Raw genomic sequence first — 26,503 nt, 5'->3', positions numbered from 1 at the left:
CCTCCTCCTTCTCCCCCCCTTTTCCTCCTCCTCCTTCTTCCTCCTCGCCCTCCTACTCCTCCTTTCTCTTTCCTCCTTGCCCTCTTCCTCCTCCTCACCCCTCTTCCTTCTCCTTCCTCCTCGCACTCTTACTCCTCCTTCCTCCTAGACCTCCCACTCCTCCTTCCTCCTAGACTTCCCACTCCTCCTTTGTCCTCGCCCTCCTACTTCTCCGTACTCCTCGCCCTACTCCCCCTTCTTCCTCCTCGCCCTCTTACTCCTTCCTCCTCGACCTCCTACTCCTCCTTCTTCCTCTTCCCCTCCTTCTCCTTCCTCCTCGCCCTCCTATTCCTCCTTCCTCCTCCCCCTCCTACTCCTCTTTCCTCCTCGACCTCCTACTTCTCCTTCCTCCTCCCCCTCCCCCTCCCACTCCTCTTTCCTCTTCGACCTCCTCCTCCTTCCTCTTTGCCCTCCTACTCCTTCTTCCTACCCCTCCTTCCTTCTCCTCTTTCCTACTCCTCCTTCCTTCTCCTCCTTCCTACTCCTCCTTCCTCCTCGACCTCCTACTACACTATAACCACCACACACTACACACCACCACGACACACTACACACCACCACGACACACTACACACCACCACCACACACTACACACCACCACCACACACTACACACCACCACCACACACTACACACCACCACCACACACTACACACCACCACCACACACTACACACCACCACCACACACTACACACCACCACCACACACTACACACCACCACCACACACTACACACCACCACCACACACTACACACCACCACCACACACTACACACCAACCACATTAACCCACCAAAAACCACCACTACCACCATGGATTCTTCATTAAGTGAAAAAATGAATAAAAATGATGAACCAACCTTTATTATGATCCTGTTTTATTTTACTAAATATAGAAATATAAAAATATAAAAGCATTAAGGTTGCAAAAGGTTTCAAAATTTTGTTAACAAACGTTTCGTGCAGTAGGTTTTGGAAACCTATTTACATCCACACAAAATTACTCATCTAATATGTGAAAACAAACATTGCCAATTCTTTCAAACACTTTCCAGATACGTTGTGGCAACCTAAAATTGTTTCCTGGGTTATCCCTAAATCCTGCGACTTCGTCCCCAACCCAGACTAAGCTCAACAAGAACATTAATTTTTATATGTATGAATGTATGTGCTTTTCCCTAAATAAAAAAAAGTCATTTATTATTATTATTGTGTGCTCCTTTGAAGCTTTTTTTATCCCTGATAAATATGCCTTAAAACACGTGTCAGGCAGTATTCACCAGAGTACTTGTCATGTAGGGAAAAAGTGATGTTTTCAAAACTCTTCAAAAGTTCAAAAAAAAAGTTTTAGTTTCAAAACTAAAAAGGTCTTGTTTCCAACAATTATTTCACAGAAAAAATTTGACATTTAATTTTTTCCATTCATTATGAGTACATATACAAAAAAAAGTTGGAAGTACATTTTATTAAGGAAGCAGACCCTGCTGCCATCCTTTGAAGCTCATTTATTTTAATAGAAGCTTTACCAACAAATATGAGGCCGGGGATATCTCTTATCAGTTCTAACAGCGCAATTTTTGTATGGCAGTTTTTCCGATGCCATCAAGTGTAGGAGTATCGTTGCCATCAAGTGTAGGAGTATCGTTGCCATCAAGTGTAGGAGTATCGGTGCCATCAAGTGTAGGAGTATCGTTGCCATCAAGTGTAGGAGTATCGGTGCCATCAAGTGTAGGAGTATCGATGCCATCAAGTGTAGGAGTATCGGTGCCATCAAGTGTAGGAGTATCGTTGCCATCAAGTGTAGGAGTATCGGTGCCATCAAGTGTAGGAGTATCGTTGCCATCAAGTGTAGGAGTATCGTTGCCATCAAGTGTAGGAGTATCGTTGCCATCAAGTGTAGGAGTATCGTTGCCATCAAGTGTAGGAGTATCGTTGCCATCAAGTGTAGGAGTATTGGTGCCATCAAGTGTAGGAGTATCGGTGCCATCAAGTGTAGGAGTATCGGTGCCATCAAGTGTAGGAGTATCGTTGCCATCAAGTGTGTACCATTTCACTCAACAACATGCTTGTCGCATCCAAATTATAGAGCAGACAATCATAATTGTTGTAGATGGGCAAAGAGGCCAAGTCACTAATCATGGCATGAAACTCCATAGTGCCGGCATATGAGGTAGTAACTCGTAAGGGAGTCCATATACTTTTTTCAAGCCTGTGCGTGGGATAACTGAGCATCATAGAGTTGCCTGGGGCATTTTTCCCCCTTGGAGCTCTGGTAATTACACTGGGGGTATAATTATGAGATATATCATTAACATCATAATGTTTAAGTTTTTATGCAGAACATCGATAATTGAAAGATATGTTTCCTCCCGAACTTCATCTCTTTAAACGCAGGTGCGACCAATACTCACAGGTAATACAAGTCTGACGATTTCCAGGGAAGACTTGATGAATCTCGTTATGGCTTCTATGGCTCTTTTGACGTAGATGAGACGATTTTATGTTGTATCTTCCTTAAATCCAGCGAGCAAATTGTGATCTTTAGATTTTACCATGAGCGACTTGGAAATCTCTTTGTTCTCTAGAGAACAAAGAGATTGCCATATTATAAGATAGCCATATTGTCCCCTTTCCCATATTATAAGATAGCTGCAATAATGCAGTGGAGATTTTCAGTTCAACAATTGGAGACATGAATTGAATCAGGTATTGGACATATAATAATAGAGCATATAATCTCTTGAGATTATATGAAGGCCGGTGTTCATCATAGGTGCCAGCATGTTTGTATTTCACTGATATGTCCTTCGCCATCCCATATGGAATGCAAGATAAGCAGATTACAGGGTACACAAAGCAAGTTTCATTACTACAAAAAGCTTCATCAGTTAAATATCTGGCGTGCGTTTTCAGTCACGTCTCCATTCTTTGATTTTTGTCTTTCCCCAATGTTTGGATAAGTCTTGTCAGACGCCCTGTGTCGACCCCGCGAATAATTTCATTGTGAGGACTCTGTGCCCAATTCCCACCCTGCCAGTGCATGTAAAGTTACCGCATACTGAGCAACATTTGTTATTATTATAAGGACCTCGACCAACAAGAAGTCTAGAGGGGCAAAATTTTTTTTTACTGACTTAATTAGTATAAAAGCCCCACCTCAAATAGCACAATATGAATCTCAAAATATCTGCATTAAAACATCTATATAAGTCAGCTTTTACATAAACATTGGCAACTTTTTTTTTTTTTAAAGCGAGAAGGTCAAACACAGCAACATGTCACAATATTTTTTTTTTTTAATTTCCTCCCCAGTGCAAACCATAATAATATATTCCCTTAGTGAAAAAGAAAATATCACAATTCCCAATGTCATGGAGGCCATATCAATATTGGAAAGTTTGTGATAACTTATTCGCATTAGTGCTTCCTAATGCGGTTAATGGCATTTCTCGTTCATTATCACAAAAAAATGAGTATTTGGTCACCTTTCCTAGGCTCCCAACTACTGTCTTTTTTTTTATTCACTGGATTATGCAACCTGATTTAATTAATTTGTGAGTCTTTTTTTCGTTCCCCTATTTTCTTATAATTATACTTTAAAAAGAAGAGTAGCTGCAGGTCAACATGGCAAGAATTGCTAAAACAAAAAACAAAGCAAAAAGAAACCACACATATATGTGGTGATCTTTGACACTTATTTCGGGGGATGGAAGGGACAGGAGGAAAAGGGCGGACAATATATAGCCTAGGGTGTTACCTCCATTCTCCAGTGTCGCACCTATACACAATGGAACCTTCCCGTACTAAAAGGTTTTATTCCCAAGACGGTCTTAAATGTGTCCAAATGCGTTTAGACATCTTTATAAATTCGCCTGTCTGGAACTCCAAGACCTGGTGAATGAGGGATTCTATTATCTAAGAGTTACGGATTATTGTTCCTGCAACTTTTGTTGCGAAATCGTGCAAGCTTGGATTGAGGGTGATACACCTCGTGGTAGGCATGCGAAAGTGTCACCAAATTGTTCTTTCATAAGAGGTAATAAGGACAATAACGCTTCTTTGGAGAAAACCGAATTGGCATTCGATTATGGGCTGGATTTCTTGTCACCCTTATTCGATCCAAAGAATATTGCAACATCTGATTGTGAGTATATTGTATAAATATAATTCACCAATTTATCTGCGAATAATTAGTATTAGAGATGTGGGGGAAGGACAAAAGAAGTATAAATACAGAGAGTCTTTCAAATCAATTTTTATTTTTTTCCCCAAGAATTGACTTAGAACCTGCATCATGTGCATATATGAGATGGAGCATTTTTTTTAGAGAGACCCCACCCTACGAGGAAGAAACGAAAATGGCTCGAGATGACTTGCAGGGCAATTCCATATGCTAAACCTATGTACCCAGACTTGGGAACAAACAAATGGCATTTGGAAACGTTCGACCTCTGCTGGACTGGTTTTGTCAAGCAAACGTCTAACGAGTTGGCAGAATCAGGATTTTTCTTCTCTGGTAAACAAATATTGTTTGGGTTGTTATTTTTAGTGTTTGTGTGTGTACTCACCTAATTGAGCTTGCAGGGGTTGAGCTCTGACTCTTTGGTCCCGCCTCTCAACTGTCAATCAACTGGTGTACAAATTCCTGAGCCTATTGGGCTCTATCATATTTACACTTAAGCTGTGTATGGAGTCAGCCTCCACTACATCACTTCCTAATGCATTCCATTTGTCTACTACTTTGACACTGAAAAAATTCTTTCTAACATCTCTATGGCTCATTTGGGCACTCAATTTCCACCTGTGTCCCCTAGTGCATGTGCCCCTTGTGTTAAATAGTCTGTCCTTATCTACCCTATCAATTCCTCTGAGAATCTTGTATGTGGTGATCAAGTCCCCTCTAACTCTTCTGTCTCCCAGTGACGTGAGGTTTAATTTCCATAGTCTCTCCTCGCAGCTCATACCTCTCAGTTCGGGTAGTAGTCTGGTGGCAAACCTTTGAACCTTTTCCAGTTTAGTCTTGTGCTTGACTAGATATGGATTCCATGCTGGAGCCGCATACTCCAAGATTGGTCTGACATGTGGTATATAATGTTCTGAAAGCTTCCTTACACAGGTTTCTAAAGGCCGTTCTTATGTTAGCCAACCTGGCATATGCCGCTGATGTTTTCCTCATGATATGAGCTTCAGGGGACAGGTCTGGCATGATATCAACCCCCCACGTCTTTCTCTCTCTCTGACTCTTGAAGTATTTCATCTCCCAAATGATATCTTGTATCTGGTCTCCTGCTCCCTACACCTATCTTCATTACATTACATTTGCTTGGGTTAAACTCTAACAACCATTTGTTCGACCATTCCTGCAGCTTGTCCAGGTCTTCTTGAAGCCTCAAGCTGTTCTCCTCTATTTTAATCCTTCTCATAATTTTGGCATCGTCAGCAGAGATTGAGAGGAATGAGTCTATACCCTCTGGGAGATAATTTACATATATCAGAAACAGGATAGGTCCGAGTACAGAGCCCTGTGGGACTCCACTGGTGACTTCATGCCAATCTGAGGTCTCACCCTTCACTGTAACTCTCTGCTTCCTATTGCTTAGGTATTCCCTTATCCACTGCAGCACCCTACCAGTTACTCCTGCCTGTTTCTCCAGCTTATGCATCAGCCTTTTATGGGATACTGTGTCAAAGACTTTCCGACAGTCCAGATAAATGCAGTCTGCCCATCCTTCTCTTTCTTGCTTAATCTTCGTCACCTGATCGTAGAATTCTATCAAGCCTGTAAGGCAAGATTTACCCTCCCTGAACCCATGTTGATGGGTTGTCACGAGGTCCCTTCTCTCTAGATGTGTTATTAGGTTTTTTCTCACAATCTTCTCCATCACTTTGCATGGTATACAAGTTAAGGACACTGGCCTGTAGTTCAGTGCCTCTTGTCTGTCACCCTTTTTGTGTGTTGGTACTACATTAGCCATCTTCCATATATCTGGTAGGTCTCCCATTTCCAGTGGCCTACTGTACACTATGGAGAGTGGCAAACAAAGTGCTCTTGCACACTCTTTCAATACCCATGGTGAGATTCCGTCCGGTCCAACAGCCTTTCTCATGTCCAGCTCCAATAGGTGCCTCTTGACCTCTTCTCTTGTAATTTCGAACCCTTCCAAGGTCGTCAGGTTTGCTGCCACCTCTCCTAGCGCCGTCACTTTTCCTTGTTCTATTGTAAAGACTTCCTGGAACCTCTTGTTGAGTTCCTCACACACCTCTTTGTCATTCTCTGTGTACCTGTCCTCACCCGTTCTAAGTTTCATCACCCATTCCTTCAATGCCGTTTTCCTCCTGATGTGACTGTGTAGTAGCTTTGGTTAGGTCGTGGCTTTATTAGCTATATCATTTTCATACCTTTTCTCAGCTGCTCTTCTCACACTAACATACTCGTTCCTGGTTCTCTGGTATCTCTCTCTCTACTTTCTGGTGTTCTGTTATTACGGAAGTTCCTCCATGCCCTTTTGTTCAGCTCCTTTGCTTTCATACATTCCCTATTAAACCACGGATTCTTGCTTTGCTTCTGTTTTTCCCTGTTGGGCTGGGACAAACCTGCTTACAGCCTCCTGACATTTTTAGGTGACATAGTCCATCATGTCTTGTACAGACTTGGTTCCGAGTTCTGTGTCCCAATGTATATCCCATAGGAATTTATTCATCTCCTCGTAGTTTCCCTTTCGGTACGCCAGCCCTTTGTTTCCCAGTTCTTTTTTGGGGGTGATAATTCCTAGCTCAACCAGGTACTCAAAGCTCAATACACTATGATCACTCATTCCCAAGGGGACTTTCAACTTAACTTCCCTTATATCCGACTCATTTAGGGTAAATATCAGATCAAGCAAAGCTGGTTCATCCTCTCCTCTCCTCTCCTCTCATTATTGTCGGTCCCTTGACGTGTTGACCGAGAAAGTTTCTTGTTGCCACGTCCAGGAGCTTAGCTCTTCATGTGTCTGGTCCTCCATGTGGGTCTCTGTTCTTCCAATCTATCTTCCCGTGGTTGAAGTCACCCGTGATTAGTAGTCTGGATCCGTTCCTGCTGCCACAGAAGCTAATCTCTCTGTTATATTTTTGGTGGCCATGTTGTTTCTATCATATTCCTGTCTGGGTCTTCTATCGTTTCATGGGGGGTTATATATGACTACAACTATAATTTTCTGTCCACCAGTTGCTATGGTGCCTGAAATGTAGTCACTGAAACCTTCACAGCCTTGATTAACCATCTCTTCAAAAACTCCAACCTTTTCTTAGCAGCAAAGCTACACCACCTGCTCCTCTCCCTTCTCTCTTTCCTCACTAAATAATAGTCCTGTGGACACACTGCATTTGTTATGGTTTTCGTTAGCTTTGTTTCTGTGAGTGCTATTATGTCTGGGTTTTCTTCTAGTGCCCATTCTCTGAGTTCACTTGTTTTATTTGTAATCCTATCTATGTTAGTGTACATTGCCTTGAAGCTCACTTTCTTCTGTTCAGTTCCTTGTCCCCTTGGTGATCGTTCTGCTGGTGGAGGAAGCTGTTCCCTGGGTATGAAGATCTGTGAGGTAGTTTGCAGGGTCTCAGAGGATTGCAGGGTGGGGGGGGGGCGGGTTCAAGGGAAGGTGGAACAGGTAGGGTATGGGGTAAGGAGATAGGGGGACATGGAGGATATGGAGTGAGGGGGGGACGAGGGATATGAAGGGGTATGGGATGAAGGGGGAGGGGGAAAGGGGGGGAGGGGGAAAGGGGGGGAGGGGAGGACATGGTGGGAATGGGGGAGGGAGTGACAGGGTCGGAATGCAGTAGGGGGGAGGTAGGGGGGTGAACATTTGAGTGGGGGCAGTTAGGGTGAGGCGAAGGGAAGGTTTCTATGCAGAGGAGGGTGGTGGTGTTGCCCTCCCCTCAGGTGTTGCTGGGATGCTGGTTGTGGGTTCCCCTCTTGTCTCTGGGACTGTTGTGTTGGGGGCTGTGATTTCCTGGTTTACTCCACTCTCCCTGCACTTCCTCCTTGCCTCTGCTGCCCTGGCTCTCTCTTCCTTCATCCTGTCCCTCTGCAGGAATACTTTTTTGTATTCCTCTACATATTGCAGATGACTCTTCCTTTCTAGAATATCCTCCTTCGTGGTCTCATTTGGAAACACCACCTTTACCAGTCGGTTTCTGTCCTTGTTGTACCAGCCCAACCTGAAAACCTTCACAATGTTTTGTTGAGCCCCTTCCATCTGTAACCCCTTCAGTATCCCATGTACTACCTCTTTGTTCTTGCTATTCCATTCCTGCCTATTGGATCCTTCCTGTTTCTTGATGCCTACAACTACCACTGATCTTTTTCTTTCCAGCAGCTGACTGGTGCACCTTGCTGCTTCCTTCTTGCATGGCTACCTCTCTCACTGTGTCCATTGCTTCTGAGCTCTTTCTCAGTCTTTCTGCAAATGTTTCAGGAACAGAGGTATTTCCTTCCAATGCAGCATATCCACCTTCCCTTTGGATGGTAATGTGATGTTCAGCCTCATTATTTTTCTCTGTGAGAGATTTGATCTCCTCCCTTGCTGATGTCAGCTCACTTTGCAGGTTGATAATTGTAATCCTCATGTGTGTGTGTGTGTGTATTGTCACGGGGGGGTGGGCCGGGGCTCTGCTAGCACTCGGCTGATAGGGGCTCAAAAGGCCGAATAGTCAGCCCCTTCGACTTCCGGGATTCACCGGAGTCTCCTTGGTCACACAGGAGAGGACCAACAATGCCCACCTCCGCAGGTCTTTGCTTCCACCACAAAAGGGGTGCCACTGATTCACCCTGGAAGCCCTTCAGTCAAACACGGGGAATCTACTGTTAACAGTTCCGGCCTAGACCCATGGAGGAGTGAAGGAAGACTCAGGCTTACCTTATACCATAACCTCCCTGAGTCTTGCCTGCCAGACAAAAAGGTTGCAGGAACTCCTTTCCTGCCTGTCTTCTCTATCTTCTTCTTAACAAGGTCGCCAGCTGGGTTATTATATCTGCACCCCAGCAATGCAGTTCAGTGGGTGTATTATATATTGTTTGTAGCCAGAAGGTTGCTACTCCCATAGATCTGCTACTAGACTGTCGGCCCAGGATACTCTCCCAGGAAGGTCTGTGCGGCTTTACCTCTCTCTAGCCACCACGTTACTAGTTGCCACCATTCAGGCACTAATACTGGTCGGATGGCTAAGGGTTCACTTTTATATGAGGCTGTGCTGTCTTTACCACTCTCCGGGCAATAAGAACTTCTATAGAGAACGTAGTGTTCCCTAGGTGGTACTATGATAACCTTCGTGTATGCTCATAGAGAAATATTATAATGGAGGCACACTTAAACACAATGATAAAAGTGTGAATTTACTGATGCAAATTACATGATCACACATACAATCACAAGTAATACATGAATATGAAAATAAGGATAATAAGTCTGGAGATCGTCAGCCTCTTCTTCCACGACCTCCAACACTCCTTCAACTGGGCAGAAAGACAGGAGTCCCACACTCTCTCACAGGAGGGCCTCTTCACCACGTCGGCGCCTCTTCTTCACTGTCCTGCCATCTATACACACTGTCCCCTCTGACAGTCCTGGACACAAGCTGCCTTGCAGCCTATTCTACTACTAAAGTATTAATGTCCTATTTCCACATACATAAGTGAATATTGTGGCCTATCTAGCCTACTCACACAAGGGGTAATGGGAGGGAAAATGATCTACCTTACATTCCTGGCTCACGACGCCTGTCCCTCGATGGTGTGAGGTTCCCACGCTTCCTGAGTCGATCCTTGACGATCCAGGAACGTTCCACGGGTCCTCAGGTGTCGTGGAGCCTTCGCGTCGTCGCCGTTCCAATCCCTGAGATTCAGCTACCCCAATCCTGGTTCATCGATGGGCACTGAGCTAATCACTATTTTCCCACACTCGCCCCTTCCACAAGGCGTTGTCTTTGTCCTAGGAACGGTGTTGTCCTTCCAAAACCCTCAGTGGATGGGACCCGGTCACAGCTAGGCCTGCCCGCCACACCTTTCCAGGCCCTCAACGTCCAGCGTCGCCGCCCAGCGTCGTCGCCGAATATTTTCCAAGTTTGGCACTCTTTTGCTCAATAAACTTGGTTCCTTTTTGCTTCCCAGAAGCGCGGGGTCTCCAATACATAAGATGGGCTGCGATAGCCAGCTCTAATCCACTAAGTAAGGCTTGTAGAGCCTCAAATCCTTGAGAGCTGACCGAGGTGCGTCCTCTCGCCTTCACGGTCAGGTCAACTCTGACATTGGCGCCACCCGGGGTACTCGGTGACGTCACGGCGGGCGCCAATTTCCCCTTACTTACAACTTATAATGTAACTTTCTTCCTTAACTGGCAGCCGGTCTGGTCGCCACATATATCAATAGACTCCCTGAACCTCAGAGAATCAGTAGGGAGAGCTGATATGACTCTTAAAGCAGGCAAACGAAAGAAATAGGAGAGGGCACCGTAACAGTATGTATGTGTGTGTGTGTGTGTGTGTGTGTGTACTCACCTAATTGTACTCAATTCACCTAATTGTGCTTGCGAGGGTTGAGCTTTGGCTCTTTGGGCCCGCCTCTCAACTGTCAATCAACTGGTGTACAGATTCCTGAGCCTATTGGGCTCTATCATATCTACACTTAAAACTGTGTATGGAGTCAGCCTCCACCACACCTCTGCCTAATGCATTCCACCTGTTAACTACTCTGACACTGAAAAAGTTCTTTCTAAAGTCCCTGTGGCTCATTTGGGTACTCAGTTTCCACCTGTGTTCCCTTGTTCGCGTACCACCCATATTAAAAAGTTTATTCTTATCTACCCTGTCAATTCCTCTGAGAATTTTGTAGTTAGTGATCATGTCTCCCCTTACTCTTCTGCCTTCCAGTGTCGTGAGGTGCATCTCACGCAGCCTTTCCTTGTAAGTCATGCCTCTTAGTTCTAGGACTAGCCTAGTGGCATACCTTTGAACTTTTTCCAGCATTGTCTTCTGCTTGACAAGGTACGGGCTCCATGCTGGGACCGCATACTCCAGGAGTGGCCATACATATGTGGTCTTACATGTGTGGTGTACTTACATACTCCTGTAAGATTATTCTTACATATGCGGTGTGTGTGTGTGTGTGTGTGTGTGTGTGTGTGTGTGTGTGTGTGTGTGTGTGTGTGTGTGTGTGTGTGTGTGTGTGTGTGTGTGTGTGTGTGTGTGTGTGTGTGTGTGTGTGTGTGTGTGTGTGTGTGTGTGTGGAGATTTGTGCAATGTTGTATTACAATATTGCTGAATGTAAGCTATAATATTAATAATAATAATAATAATAATAATATAAATAATAATAATAATAATAATAATAATAATAATAATAATAATAATAATAATAATATAAATAATAATAATAATAATAATAATAATAATAATAATAATAATATAAATAATAATGTAAATAATAATATAAATAATAATAATAATAATAATAATAATAATATAAATAATAATAATAATAATAATAATAATAATAATAATAATAATAATAATAATAATAATAATAATAATAATAATAATAACAATAATAATAACAATAATAATAATAATAATAATAATAATAATAATAATAATAATAATAATAATAATAATAATAATAGCGAACGGGAATATTTTTTTCTTAAATTTACAGGCTTAAGTGACCACGTGCGCTGCTTTTTTTGTGGAATTTTTTTGCGAAACTGAGAACCAGCTGAGAATGTTGGCCACTGCACGTGCGATGGTATCCAAAGTGCACCTCTGTCAATATTAAAAAAGGATGCACAGTTCATTAAGAATGATAGATAATCTTCACAGCGTCGAACTATAAAACCCATAGATGAACATCTTTTAACTGGTTTGATTGAAGGTTTAGGGTATTTTCCAACTTTAATTGAATATTTTGGATTTCCTGATGTCGTTGTGAGACTGGCCTTAAGGCTACATCTCAAAAGCACCAAAGATTTATTGCTGTTTCTTACAGAGGCCAGATGTATAGAATTAATGTTGTGGTATATGGAAGAGAGCACTAAAGCTCAGATGGGTTTAAGGGTAATTCATCACGAGGATGTTGAAGGTAGGGTCGAGCCTGCCCATCTGGAATGGCAATCTATGCCCTCTACTGTAGAAACAGTCGCCTCGGCTAATGAAATGGATGTCGATGTTGCAAGATTAATGAGCGGGTTCATGGCCACTAATCTTTGTTTGCGGGGTTTGACTTCTTCTGTTGAAACAGAAGCGGAAGAGACAACTATTGTCGCTAATGAAATTGATTTTTTTTTTTTTGCAGGGATATTCCTGCGCGGGCCCTAAGCCTCTGGCTGGTCCACTAAGTGTTGCTTGTTTCTGTTTTACTTGGGCGGAATATGAGTATTTATGACTTGTATGGTCGCTTCAGTAAGATTTTGCCATGTGTGTTAACAACTTCTTCTGCTCTGTTGAATAGAAGTTGAATGAAATGGCTGTCGACGCTGCTGGGCCTGCAATTGAAACTCGTGACGAGGCCACAGACTTTGAAGCAGCATCCCATGTTGAAAGTGTGATGAACATATCTATGCCGACATCTTGGGCTGATAATATTTTCTGTTAGGTGTGCTCAAATAATGCATTAAGTGTCTTACTGCTGCCCTGCAGACATATAGTAATGTGCAGTAGTTGTCTCATATCTACGAGAAACTGTCCTGTTTGCAGATGTGCTATTTTGCATGTCCTTCAACCGATTATTTCCTAAGATGACAAAAAAAAGCATATACACATTCATTTATATAAATAAAAATTGTACAAATTTTGAGTTCTTTTTTATCTATAAATTGGTATAAATAAGCTCGCATTTCCTTGAACTGTATTTTTTGGGGGGGGGGGGGGGGGGGGGTGGGCGAACAAATGCTCAAATGTGTGTTAAATATGTGTGAGGGGGATGAAAATACCTGAATCAGTCATATGGTCCTAATGCGCACAAGAACACATTCCACAGTTTGCGAAAAAAATTAGCAAACAACATTGTGAAAAATAATACTCCAGTCCTGACCCCCCTTGCTCTAAATGCCACAGTAAATACTGAGCTAAATAAAGTCCATCTTTGGCTAACTGCCAACAAACTCACCCTTAACATTGACAAAACTTTCTATATTCTGTTTGGCAATAAATCCTCTAATCAAATAAATCTCAGGATAAACAATACCCAAATTTGTAACAAAATAGATGGCAAATTCCTTGGCGTTCTCATTGACCACAAGCTGAATTTCCAGGGACACATTCTAAATATATCAAAAAAGTTTCAAAAACTGTTGGCATTCTTTCTAAGATCAGATATTATGTACCCCGCCCTGCCCTGGTGACGCTCTATTACTCCCTCATCTATCCATATCTCAACTATGGTATTTGTGCTTGGGGTTCTACTACCCAAAATCATTTACGTCCTCTAATTACTCAACACAAAGTTGCTATTAGGACAATATCCAACTCTGGCCCCAGACATCACTCGGTACCCCTTCTCAAATCTCTGAATATTTTAGATATTAAGTTACTGCACATCCTCTCATGTGTGCGTCATATAAAATGCTGACCTGTAATGCCAGTCCTGACCTCAAAAGCTTCATTGAAGGTTGTAACAGAACCCATGAGCATCACACCAGAAACAAATACAGTTTTGATATTTTAAGAGTACGACTTAATCAAACTAGAAATGCTCTACAAATCAAGGGACCCAGAATGTGGAATGACCTTCCCAATCATGTTAAGGACTGTACCTCTCTCAACCAGTTTAAGATAAAATCTAAGCACTACCTAATAAATTCCCTGTAACCTACCTTACCCCTATATTGTCAACCCATGTCTGTTTTTTTAAACAACGCTGTTTGTCGACCTAATTGTATTTGTGCTGCTTTTTCTGCCATGTTCCCCCTTTTTTATTTTTAATTGTTCTCAACACATTTTATACTTTAATCTCAATTAGTATTAAGTTTTAGTCTCTAATGTTTATCCTGCCCGAAACGCTTGGCGTAATAGTGGCTTTAGGCATTGTATGTACTAGCTCTATCTATAAATCCATCAATTTTTGTAAAACCTCTTGTATGTATATACCTTACCTGAATAAACATTTATTTATTTTATTTATTTTATGTTATTATGTGTGTCGGATTTCCGACAGACTTTTTACATTTTGGTTTCGTGCTGAACAAGATGCGGATTCTATGCCAGTGCTTCATATTCCAGTATTGGTCCAACAAATGTGTAGAGTGGTACAGAGAGTCACGATTTAGGTTTCTAAACGATGTTCTTTTGTTTACCAGATTCCCATTACGCTAACAATGTTATTCAGTTTACGTGTATCTCTGGTATTAGTATTGGAATTACATCCAACCACAAATATTTATCTCTTTCCGTTTCCTGAAGAATTAGAAAAAGAGAAAGATTCCATTGATGGTGTTAATGCCTCCAGATCTCTTGTCTCTGTTTCCCATCATCATTACCTTACTGTACAAAGAAATGGCTGTTCCAGCAACTATTTGTTTGCCCACTCTTGGAGTTTGTCAAGGTCCTCCTGTAACATCTTGGAATCCTGTGCTCTTACATTTCTCATCTTCTTTGCCAGCTCATTTCTCATCGTATGAGCTCACTTGCTTGGGTAGGTCGTCCACACGAATTAGGAACCGCAGCGGTCCAGGACAGTGCCTTGCGGGACCTCACTTGTTACGTTCCTCCAGCTTGAAACCTCTCTGACTATGTTATCTATCTGTCCTTCAGGGACTCCTTTACCCAGTATAGTGTTTTCCCAGTCATCCCAATCTGCCTTTCCTTCTTGTTCACTAGTCTCATGAGGAACAGTGTCAACTGCTTATCGATAATCTGGGTGGTGGGGATGGTGGTGGACGCGGTGAGTATGGTGCTGGGGCGCCACCAACAGGATGGGGAGGCAGAGAAGGAGAAGAGGAAGGAGAGGAGCAAGAAGAAGAGGAGCAAGAAGAAGAGGAGCAAGAAGGAGAAGAGGTAGGAGGACAGGAAGGATAGGAGGAAGAAAGAGAAGAGGACGGAGAAGAGGGAGAATACGTAGAGGAAGGAGATGAAGGAGAGGAGGAGGAGGAAGAAGAAGAGGAGAGGAGAAAGAAGAAGAGTAGGCGGGAGCGTGAAGAGCACCAGAGGGAGCCGACCGCCAGGAGACACTGGCTGAGGCTTGGGTGTGAAGGTAAGATAAACAGCTTTAACACTTCACTTACTGCACCAGGCTGCCGCTCATGCAGCCACGAGTGCAGCGTTGGGTGCAGCGACAAGTGCAGCGACGAGTGCAGCGTTGAGAGCAGCGCTGAGTGCAGGGTTGAGTGCAGCGGTGAGAGCAGCAATCAGTGCAGCGGTGAGTGAGCAACGAGTGCAGCGGTGAGTGAGCAACGAGTGCAGCGTTGAGGGCAGCGTTGAGCACAGCGTTGAGTGCAGCGATGAGTGTAGCGTTGAGAGCAGCGCTGATTGCAGGGTTGAGTGCAGCGGCGAGAGCAGCGATGAGTGCAGCATTGAGTACAGCGTTGAGTGCAGCGACGAGTGCAGTGCTGAGTGCAGCGTTGAGAGCAACGACGGGTGCTGCGTTGAGTGCAGGGTTCAGTGCAGAGTTGAGTGCAGCATTGAGAGCAGCGATGAGTGCCGCGTTGAGTGTAGCGTTGAATGCAGCGTTGTGTGCAGTGTTGAGAGCAACGTTGAGTGCAGCGTTGAGTTAGCGACGAGTGCAGCGTTAAGTGCAGCGACGAGTGCCGCGTTGCGTGCAGCGACAAATGCAGAGTTGAGTGCAACGTTGAGTTCAGTGGTGAGAGAGCCTCGAGTGCAGCGTTGAGGGCAGCGTTCAGTGCAGCGTTCAGTGCAGCGGTGAGTGAGCAACGAGTGCAGCGGTGAGTGAGCAACAAGTGCAGCAGTGAGTGAGCAACGAGTGCAGCGTTGAGGGCAGCGTTGAGCACAACGTTGAGTGCAGCGTTGAGTGTAGCGTTGAGAGCAGCGCTGAGTGCAGGGTTGAGTGCAGCGGAGAGAGCAGCGATGAGTGCAGCATTGAGTACAGCATTGAGTGCAGCGACGAGTGCAGTGCTGAGTGCAGCGTTGAGAGCAACGACGGGTGCTGCGTTGAGTGCAGGGTTCAGTGCAACGTTGAGTGCAGGGTTGACTGAGCGACGAGTGCAGCGTTGAGTGCAGCGACGAGTGCAGCGTTGAGTGCTGTGTTGAGTGTAGCATTGAGTGCAGCATTGCATACAGCATTTTGTGCAGCGTTGAGTGTAGCATTGAGTGCAGCGTTGTGAGCAGCATTGAGTGCAACGTTGAGTGCAGTGTTGAGAGCAGCGACAAGTGCAGCATTGAGTGAAGTGACGAGTGCAGCGTTGAGTGCAACGTGGAGTGAAGCAACGAGTGCAGTGTAAAGTGCAGCATTGAGTGAAGCGATGAGTGCAGCGTTGAGAGCACCTTTGGGTGCAGCATTGAGAGCAACATTGACTGCAGCAATAATTGAAGCGTTGAGTGCAAGGTGGAATGAAGCAACGAGTGCAGCGTTGAGAGCAGCGTTGACTGCAGCGTTAAGCGAAGCGTTGAATGCAACGCGGAGTGAAGCGACGAGTGCAGCGTTAAGAGCAGCGTTGAGTACTGCGTTGAGAGCAGCGTTGAGTGCAAAATTGAATGCAGCGTTGAGTGCAGCGTTGAGAGCAGTATAAGTTAAACGTGGAATGAAGCGACGAGTGCAGCGTTAAGTGCAGGGTTGAGAGCAGCGTTGAGTGCAGAGTTGAGTGCAGCGTTGAGAGCAGCGTTGAGTGCCGCGTTGAGTGCAGCGTTGAATGCAGCGTTGTGTGCAGTGTTGAGAGCAACGTTGAGTGCAGCGTTGAGTGAGCGACGAGTGCCGCATTGCGTGCAGCATTGAGTGCAACGTTGAGTTCAGTGGTGAGAGAGCCTCGAGTGCAGCGTTGAGGGCAGCGTTGAGTGCAGCGTTGAGTGTAGCGTTGAGTGCAGCGTTGAGTGCCGGGTTGAGTGCAGGGTTGAGTGCAGCGTTGAGAGCAGCGATGAGTGCAGCGTTGAGTGCAGCGACGAGTGCTGCGTTGAGGGCAGCGTTGAGTGCAGGGTTGGATGCAGCGTTGAGAGCAGCGATGAATGCAGCGTTGAGTGCAGCATTGAGAGCAGCGATCAGTGCAGCGTTGAGTGCAGTGGTGAGTGAGCAACGAGTGCAGCATTGAGGGCAGCGTTGAGCACAGCGTTGAGTGCAGCGTTGAGTGCAGCGTTGAAAGCAGCACTGAGTGCAGGTTGAGTGCAGCGGTGAGAGCAGCGATCAGTGCAGCGTTGAGTGCAGCGGTGAGTGAGCAACGAGTGCAGCGGTGAGTGAGCAACGAGTGCAGCGTTGCATACAGCATTTTGTGCAGCGTTGAGTGTAGCATTGAGTGCAGCGTTGTGAGTAGCGTTGAGTGCAGTGTTGAGAGCAGCGGCAAGTGCAGCGTTGAGTGAAGTGACTAGTGCAGTGTTGAGTTAAGCGTGGAGAGAAGCGACGAGTGCAGTGTAAAGTGCAGCATTGAGTGAAGCGATGAGTGCAGCGTTGAGAGCACCTTTGGGTACAGCGTTGAGAGCAACATTGACTGCAGCGTTAATTGAAGCGTTGAGTGAAACGTGGAATGAAGCAACGAGTGAAACGTGGAATGAAGCAACGAGTGCAGCGTTGAGAGCAGCGTTGACTGCAGCGTTAAGCGAAGCGTTCAGTGCAACGTGGAGTGAAGCGATGAGTGCAGCGTTGAGTACTGCATTGAGAGCAGCATTGAGTGCAGCATTGAATGCAGTGTTGAGAGCAGTATGAGTTAAGCGTGGAATGAAGCGACGAGTGCAGCTTTGAGTGCAGCGTTGAGTTAGCGACGAGTGCATCGTTGAGTGCAGCGACGAGTGCCGCGTTGCGTGCAGCGTTGAGTGCAGCGACGAGTGCAGAGTTGAGTGCAACGTTGAGTTCAGTGGTGAGAGAGCCTCGAGTGCAGCGATGAGGGCAGCGTTCAGTGCAGCGTTGGGTGCAGGGTTGAGTGCAGCGTTGAGAGCAGCGATGAGTGCAGCGTTGAGAGCAGTGTTGAGTGCTGCGTTGAGAGCAGCGTTGAGTGCAGCATTGAATGCAGCGTTGAGTGCAGCGTTGAGAGCAGTATGAATTATGCGTGGAATGAAGCGACGAGTGCAGCGTTGAGATCAGCGTTGAGTGCAGAGTTGAGTGCAGCGTTGAGAGCAGCGTTGAGTGCCGCGTTGAGTGCAACGTTGAATGCAGCGTTGTGTGCAGTGTTGAGAGCAACGTTGAGTGCAGCGTTAAGTGCAGCGTTGAGTGAGCGACGAGTGCAGCGTTGAGTGCAGCGACGAGCGCCGCGTTGCGTGCAGCGTTGAGTGCAGCGACGAGTGCAGAGTTGAGTGCAACGTAGAGTTCAGCGGTGAGAGAGCCTCGAGTGCAGCGTTGAGGGCCGCGTTCAGTGCAGCGTTGAGTATAGCGTTGAGTGCAGCGTTGAGTGCAGGGTTGAGTGCAGCGTTGAGAGCAGCGATGAGTGCAGCGTTGAGTGCAGCGAAGAGTGCAGCGTTGAGTGCAGCGTTGAGTGCAGGGTTGACTGCAGCGTTGAGAGCAACAATGAGTGCAGCGTTGAGTGCCGCGACGAGTGCAGCGTTGAGGGCAGCGTTGAGTGCAGCGTTGACAGCAGCCATCAGTGCAGCGTTGAGTGCAGCAGTGAGTGAACAACGAGTGCAGCATTGAGTGAAGGATTGAGCGCAGCATTCAGTGCAGTGTTGAGTGCAGCGTTGAGAGTAGCGTTGAGAGCAGCACTGAGTGCAGGGTTGAGTGCAGCGGTGAGAGCAGCGATGAGTGCAGCGTTGAGTGCAGCGACGAGTGCAGTGTAAAGTGCAGCATTAAGTGAAGCGATGATTGCAGTGTTAAGTGCAGCGTTGATTGAAGCGTTGAGTGAAGTGTGGAGTGAAGCGACGAGTGACGCGTTGAGTGCAGCGTTGAGTGCAGCATTGAGTGAAGCGATGAGTGCAGCGTTGAGAGCAGGTTTGGGTGCAGCGTTGAGAGCAGCGTTGACTGCAGCGTTAAGCGAAGCGTTGAGTGCAACGTGGAGTGAAGTGATGAGTGCAGCGTTGAGAGCAGCGTTGAGTGCTGCGTTGAGGGCAGCGTTCAGAGCAGCGATGAGTGCAGCTTTGAGAGCAGTGTTGAGATAAGCTTGGAATGAAGCGACAAGTGCAGCGTTAAGTGCAGCGTTTAATGCAGCGTTGAGAGCAGCGTTGAGTGCAGGGTTGAGTGCAGCGTTGAGAGCAGCGATGAGTGCAGCGTTGAGCGCAGCATTGAGAACAGCGTTGAGTGCAGCGTTGAGAGCAGCGTTGAGTGCAGCGTTGAGAGCAGCGTTGAGAGCAGTGATGAGTGCAGCATTGAGAGCAGCGTTGAGTGCAGGGTTGAATGCAGCGTTGAGAGCAGCGATGAGTGCAGCGTTGAGTGCAGCGTTGAGTGCAGCGTTGAGTGCTGCGTTGAGTGCAGCGTTAAGTGCAGCGTTGAGAGCAGCGTTAAGAACAGCGTTAAGAGCAGCGATGAGTGCAGCGTTGAGAGCAGCGTTGAGTGCAGCGTTGAGTGCAGCGTTGAGAGCAGCGATGAGTGCAGCGTTGAGTGCAGCGTTGAGTGCAACATTGAGAGCAGCGTTGAGAGCACCGTTGAGTGCAGGGTTGAGTGCAGCGTTGAGAGCAGCGATGAGTGCAGCGTTGAGTGCAGCGTTGAGTGCAGCATTGAGAGCAGCGTTGAGTGCAGCGTTGAGAGCAGCGTTTAATGCAGGGTTGAGTGCAGCGTTAAGTGCAGCGTTGAGTGCAGCGTTGAGAGCAGCGTTGACTGTAGGGTTAAGTGCAGCGTTGAGAGCAGCGTTGAGTGCAGCATTGAGTGCAGGGTTGAGTGCAGCGTTGAGAGCAGCGATGAGTGGAGCGTTGAGTGCAGCGTTGAGTGCAACATTGAGAGCAGCGATGAGAGCAGCGTTGAGAGCAGCGTTGAGTGCAGCGTTGAGTGCAGCGTTAAGTGCAGCGTTGAGTGCAGCGTTGAGTGCAGCGTTGAGAGCAGCGTTAAGAGCAGCTATGAGTGCAGCGTTGAGAGCAGCGTTGAGTGCAGCGTTGAGTGCAGCGTTGAGAGCAGCGATGAGTGCAGCGTTGAGAGCAGCGTTGAGTGCCGCGTTGAGTGCAACGTTGAATGCAGCGTTGTGTGCAGTGTTGAGAGCAACGTTGAGTGCAGCGTTGAGTGCAGCGTTGAGTGAGCGACGAGGGCAGCGTTGAGTGCAGCGACGAGCGCCGCGTTGCGTGCAGCGTTGAGTGCAGCGACGAGTGCAGAGTTGAGTGCAACGTAGAGTTCAGCGGTGAGAGAGCCTCGAGTGCAGCGTTGAGGGCAGCGTTCAGTGCAGCGTTGAGTGCAGCGTTGAGTGCAGGGTTGAGTGCAGCGTTGAGAGCAGCGATGAGTGCAGCGTTGAGTGCAGCGAAGAGTGCAGCGTTGAGTGCAGGGTTGACTGCAGCGTTGAGAGCAGCAATGAGTGCAGCGTTGAGTGCCGCGACGAGTGCAGCGTTGAGGGCAGCGTTGAGTGCAGCGTTGAGAGCAGCGATCAGTGCAGCGTTGAGTGCAGCAGTGAGTGAGCAACGAGTGCAGCGTTGAGTGAAGGATTGAGCGCAGCATTCAGTGCAGTGTTGAGTGCAGCGTTGAGAGTAGCGTTGAGAGCAGCGCTGAGTGCAGGGTTGAGTGCAGCGGTGAGAGCAGCGATGAGTGCAGCGTTGAGTGCAGCGACGGGTGCAGTGTAAAGTGCAGCATTGAGTGAAGCGATGAGTGCAGTGTTAAGTGCAGCGTTGATTGAAGCGTTGAGTGAAGTGTGGAGTGAAGCGACGAGTGACGCGTTGAGTGCAGCGTTGAGTGCAGCATTGAGTGAAGCGATGAGTGCAGCGTTGAGAGCAGCTTTGGGTGCAGCGTTGAGAGCAGCGTTGACTGCAGCGTTAAGCGAAGCGTTGAGTGCAACGTGGAGTGAAGTGATGAGTGCAGCGTTGAGAGCAGCTTTGAGTGCTGCGTTGAGGGCAGCGTTCAGAGCAGCGATGAGTGCAGCTTTGAGAGCAGTGTTGAGATAAGCTTGGAATGAAGCGACAAGTGCAGCGTTAAGTGCAGCGTTGAATGCAGCGTTGAGAGCAGCGTTGAGTGCAGGGTTGAGTGCAGCGTTGAGAGCAGCGATGAGAGCAGCGATGAGTGCAGCGTTGAGCACAGCATTGAGAACAGCGTTGAGTGCAGCGTTGAGAGCAGCGTTGAGTGCAGCGTTGAGAGCAGCGTTGAGAGCAGTGATGAGTGCAGCATTGAGAGCAGCATTGAGTGCAGGGTTGAGTGCAGCGTTGAGAGCAGCGATGAGTGCAGCGTTGAGTGCAGCGTTGAGTGCAGCGTTGAGTGCTGCGTTGAGTGCAGCGTTAAGTGCAGCGTTGAGAGCAGCGTTAAGAACAGCGTTAAGAGCAGCGATGAGTGCAGCGTTGAGAGCAGCGTTGAGTGCAGCGTTGAGTGCAGCGTTGAGAGCAGCGATGAGTGCAGCGTTGAGTGCAGCGTTGAGTGCAGCATTGAGAGCAGCGTTGAGTGCAGCGTTGAGAGCACCGTTGAGTGCAGGGTTGAGTGCAGCGTTGAGAGCAGCGATGTGTGCAGCGTTGAGTGCAGCGTTGAGTGCAGCATTGAGAGCAGCGTTGAGTGCAGCGTTGAGAGCAGCGTTTAGTGCAGGGTTGAGTGCAGCGTTAAGTGCAGTGTTGAGTGCAGCGTTGAGAGCAGCGTTGAGAGCAGCGATGAGTGCAGCGTTGAGTGCAGCGTTGAGTGTAGGGTTAAGTGCAGCGTTGAGAGCAGCGTTGAGTGCAGCATTGAGTGCAGGGTTGAGTGCAGCGTTGAGAGCAGCGATGAGTGGAGCGTTGAGTGCAGCGTTGAGTGCAGCATTGAGAGCAGCGATGAGAGCAGCGTTGAGAGCACTGTTGAGTGCAGCGTTGAGTGCAGCGTTAAGTGCAGCGTTGAGTGCAGCGTTGAGTGCAGCGTTGAGAGCAGCGTTAAGAGCAGCGATGAGTGCAGCGTTGAGAGCAGCGTTGAGTGCAGCGTTGAGTGCAGCGTTGAGAGCAGCGATGAGTGCAGCGTTGAGTGCAGCATTTAGAGCAGCGTTGAGTGCAGCGTTGAGAGCAGCGTTGAGTGCAGCGCTGAGTGCAGCGTTGAGTGCAGCGTTGAGAGCAGCATTGAGAGCAGCGTTGAGAGCAGCTATGAGTGCAGCGTTGAGAGCAGCGTTGAGTGCAGGGTTGAGTGCAGCGTTAAGTGCAGCGTTGAGTGCAGCATTGAGAGCAGCGTTGAGTGCAGCGTTGAGAGCAGCGTTTAATGCATGGTTGAGTGCAGCGTTAAGTGCAGCGTTGAGTGCAGCGTTGAGAGCAGCGTTGAGAGCAGCGATGAGTGCAGCGTTGAGTGCAGCGTTGAGTGCAGGGTTGAGTGCAGCGTTGAGAGCAGCGTTGAGTGCAGCATTGAGTGCAGGGTTGAGTGCAGCGTTGAGAGCAGCGATGAGTGGAGCGCTGAGTGCAGCATTGAGAGGAGCGATGAGAGCAGCATTGAGAGCAGCGTTGAGAGCAGCGTTGAGTGCAGCGTTGAGTGCAGCGTTAAGTGCAGCGTTGAGTGCAGCGTTGAGTGCAGCGTTGAGAGCAGCATTAAGAGCAGCGATGAGTGCAGCGTTGAGAGCAGCGTTGAGTGCAGCGTTGAGAGCAGCGATGAGTGCAGCGTTGAGTGCAGCATTGAGAGCAGCGTTGAGTGCAGCGTTGAGAGCAGCGTTGAGTGCAGGGTTGAGTGCAGCATTGAGTGCAGCATTGAGTGCAGCGTTGAGTGCAGCGTTGAGAGCAGCGTTGAGTGCAGCGTTGAGTGCAGCATTGAGAGCAGCGTTGAGAGCAGCGTTGAGAGCAGCGTTGAGAGCAGCGTTGAGTGCAGGGTTGAGTGGAGCGTTAAGTGCAGCGTTGAGTGCAGCGTTGAGAGCAGCGTTGAGAGCAGCGATGAGTGCAGCGTTGAGAGCAGCGTTGAGTGGAGGGTTGAGTGCAGCGTTGAGAGCAGCGTTGAGTGCAGCGTTGAGTGCAGCGTTGAGTGCAACATTGAGAGCAGCGTTGAGTGCAGCGTCTAGAGCAGCGTTGAGTGCAGGGTTGAGTGCAGCGTTGAGAGCAGTGATGAGTGCAGTGTTGAGTACAGCGACGAGATTGCGTTGAGTGCAGCGTTGAGAGCAAGGTTGAGTGCAGCGTTGAGTGCAACGATAAGTGCAGCGATGAGTGAGCGACGAGTGTTGTGTTGAGTGCAGCGAGGAGTGCCGCGTTGAGTGCAGCGTAGAGTGTAGTGATGAGAGTAGCGACGAGTGTGGCATTGAGTGCAGAGTTGAAATAAGCGTTGAGTGCACTATGAGAGCAGGGTTGAGTACAGCGTTGAGTGCAGCAAAGAGCGTAGCGTTCCATACAGTGTTGAGTGCAGCGTTGAGTGAAATGATGAGAGCAGCGACGAGTGCAGCGTGTAGTGCAGCATTGAGTGCTGTGTTGAGTAAGCGACAAGAGCAGCGTTGCGAGCAGCGTTGAGTGCAGCATTGAGTGCAGCGTTGTGAGCAGCGTTGAGTGCAGCGTTGAAAGCAGTGTTGAGAGCAGCATTAAGTGCAGCGTTGAGACAGCATTGAGTGCAGCGCTGAGTGCAGCGTTGAGAGCAAAGATGAGAGCAGCGATGAGTAAAGCATTGAGTGTTGAGACAGTGTTGAGGTAGTGTTGAGACAGTGTTGAGGTAGTGTTGAGACAGTGTTGAGGTAGTGTTGAGACAGTGTTGAGGTAGTGTTGAGACAGTGTTGAGACAGTGTTGAGGTAGTGTTGAGACAGTGTTGAGACAGTGTTGAGAGAGTGTTGAGACAGTGTAGAGACAGTGTTGAGTTAGTGTTGAGACAGTGTTGAGACAGTGTTGAGACAGTGTTGAGGTAGTGTTGAGACAGTGTTGAGACAGTGTTGAGACAGTGTTGAGACAGTGTTGAGACATTGTTGAGACAGTGTTGAGACAGTGTTGAGACAGTGTTGAGGTAGTGTTGAGACAGTATTGAGACAGTGTTGAGACAGTGTTGAGACAGTGTTGAGACAGTGTTGAGACAGTGTTGAGACAGTGTTGAGGTAGTGTTGAGACAGTGTTGAGACAGTGTTGAGACAGTGTTGAGACAGTGTTGAGACAGTGTTGAGACAGTGTTGAGACAGTGTTGAGGTAGTATTGAGACATTATTGAGACAGTGTTGAGACAGTGTTGAGACAGTGTTGAGACAGTGTTGAGACAGTGTTGAGACAGTGTTGAGACAGTGTTGAGACAGTGTTGAGACAGTGTTGAGGTAGTGTTGAGACAGTGTTGAGACATTATTGAGACAGTGTTGAGACAGTGTTGAGACAGTGTTGAGACAGTGTTGAGACAGTGTTGAGAGAGTGTTGAGACAGTGTTGAGACAGTGTTGATAGAGTGTTGAGACAGTGTTGAGACAGTGTTGAGACATTGTTGAGACAGTGTTGAAACAGTGTTGAGACAGTGTTGAGACAGTATTGAGACAGTGTTGAGACAGTATTGAGACAGTGTTGAGACAGTGTTGAGACAGTATTGAGACAGTGTTGAGACAGTGTTGAGACAGTATTGAGACAGTATTGAGACAGTGTTGAGAGAGTGTTGAGACAGTGTTGAGACAGTGTTGAGACAGTGTTGAGACAGTATTGAGACAGTGTTGAGACAGTGTTGAAACAGTGTTGAGACAGTGTTGAGACAGTGTTGAGACAGTGTTGAGACAGTGTTGAGACAGTGTTGAGACAGTGTTGAGACAGTGTTGAGACAGTGTTGAGAAAGTGTTGAGACAGTGTTGAGGTAGTGTTGAGACAGTGTTGAGACAGTGTTGAGACAGTGTTGAGACAGTGTTGAGAGAGTGTTGAGACAGTGTTGAGACAGTGTTGAGGTAGTGTTGAGGTAGTGTTTAGACAGTCTTGAGACAGTGTTGAGACAGTGTTGAGAGAGTGTTGAGACAGTGTTGAGACAGTGTTGAGACAGTGTTGAGACAGTGTTGAGACAGTGTTGAGACAGTATTGAGACAGTGTTGAGACAGTGTTGAGACAGTGTTGAGACAGTGTTGAGACAGTGTTGAGAGAGTGTTGAGACAGTGTTGAGACAGTGTTGAGAGAGTGTTGAGACAGTGTTGAGACAGTGTTGAGACAGTGTTGAGACAGTATTGAGACAGTGTTGAGACAGTGTTGAGACAGTGTTGAGACAGTGTTGAGACAGTGTTGAGGTAGTGTTGAGACAGTGTTGAGACAGTATTGAGACATTATTGAGACAGTGTTGAGACAGTGTTGAGACAGTGTTGAGAGAGTGTTGAGACAGTGTTGAGACAGTGTTGAGGTAGTGTTGAGACAGTGTTGAGACAGTATTGAGACATTATTGAGACAGTGTTGAGACAGTGTTGAGACAGTGTTGAGACAGTGTTGAGACAGTGTTGAGACAGTGTTGAGGTAGTGTTGAGACAGTGTTGAGACAGTGTTGAGACAGTGTTGAGACAGTGTTGAGGTAGTGTTGAGACAGTGTTGAGACATTATTGAGACAGTGTTGAGACAGTGTTGAGACAGTGTTGAGACAGTGTTGAGACAGTGTTGAGAGAGTGTTGAGACAGTGTTGAGACAGTGTTGATAGAGTGTTGAGACAGTGTTGAGACAGTGTTGAGACATTGTTGAGACAGTGTTGAGACAGTGTTGAGACAGTGTTGAGACAGTATTGAGACAGTGTTGAGACAGTATTGAGACAGTGTTGAGACAGTGTTGAGACAGTATTGAGACAGTGTTGAGACAGTGTTGAGACAGTATTGAGACAGTATTGAGACAGTGTTGAGAGAGTGTTGAGACAGTGTTGAGACAGTGTTGAGACAGTGTTGAGACAGTGTTGAGACAGTATTGAGACAGTGTTGAGACAGTGTTGAAACAGTGTTGAGACAGTGTTGAGACAGTGTTGAGACAGTGTTGAGACAGTGTTGAGACAGTGTTGAGACAGTGTTGAGACAGTGTTGAGACAGTATTGAGACAGTGTTGAGACAGTGTTGAGACAGTATTGAGACAGTGTTGAGACAGTGTTGAGACAGTATTGAGACAGTATTGAGACAGTGTTGAGAGAGTGTTGAGACAGTGTTGAGACAGTGTTGAGACAGTGTTGAGACAGTGTTGAGACAGTGTTGAGACAGTGTTGAGACAGTATTGAGACAGTATTGAGACAGTGTTGAGACAGTGTTGAGACAGTGTTGAGACAGTGTTGAGACAGTGTTGAGAGAGTGTTGAGAGAGTGTTGAGACAGTGTTGAGACAGTGTTGAGACAGTATTGAGACAGTGTTGAGTTAGTGTTGGGACAGTGTTGAGACAGTGTTGAGACAGTGTTGAGGTAGTGTTGAGACAGTG

At 47.0% G+C, this 26,503-nt stretch overlaps 2 protein-coding genes across 2 annotated transcripts; both read right to left on the bottom strand.

Moving 5' to 3' along the window:
• Positions 1–1,600: 1,600 nt before the first annotated feature.
• Positions 1,601–18,737, bottom strand: LOC138352163 (ice-structuring glycoprotein-like). Its single transcript, XM_069304427.1, has 8 exons — positions 18,362–18,737; positions 17,568–18,133; positions 16,899–17,316; positions 16,211–16,679; positions 15,754–16,133; positions 15,287–15,641; positions 2,591–2,619; positions 1,601–2,091 (listed from the first exon to the last, which is right to left on the bottom strand). The coding sequence occupies exons 1-8, from the start codon at positions 18,735–18,737 to the stop codon at positions 1,601–1,603; spliced, it is 3,084 nt and encodes a 1,027-aa protein (XP_069160528.1).
• LOC138352162 (streptococcal hemagglutinin-like) lies at positions 18,737–23,434 on the bottom strand. Its single transcript, XM_069304426.1, has 3 exons — positions 20,834–23,434; positions 20,282–20,771; positions 18,737–20,136 (listed from the first exon to the last, which is right to left on the bottom strand). Exons 1-3 carry the CDS (start codon positions 23,432–23,434, stop codon positions 18,737–18,739), a joined length of 4,491 nt encoding a protein of 1,496 aa, XP_069160527.1.
• Positions 23,435–26,503: the final 3,069 nt, after the last annotated feature.

The sequence above is a fragment of the Procambarus clarkii genome, chromosome 52, assembly GCF_040958095.1.
Source record: "Procambarus clarkii isolate CNS0578487 chromosome 52, FALCON_Pclarkii_2.0, whole genome shotgun sequence".
In the NCBI taxonomy this organism is placed as follows: domain Eukaryota; kingdom Metazoa; phylum Arthropoda; class Malacostraca; order Decapoda; family Cambaridae; genus Procambarus; species Procambarus clarkii.
Note: the sequence above shows the minus strand (reverse complement) of the source record. Positions and strands in the feature narration are given on the sequence as shown.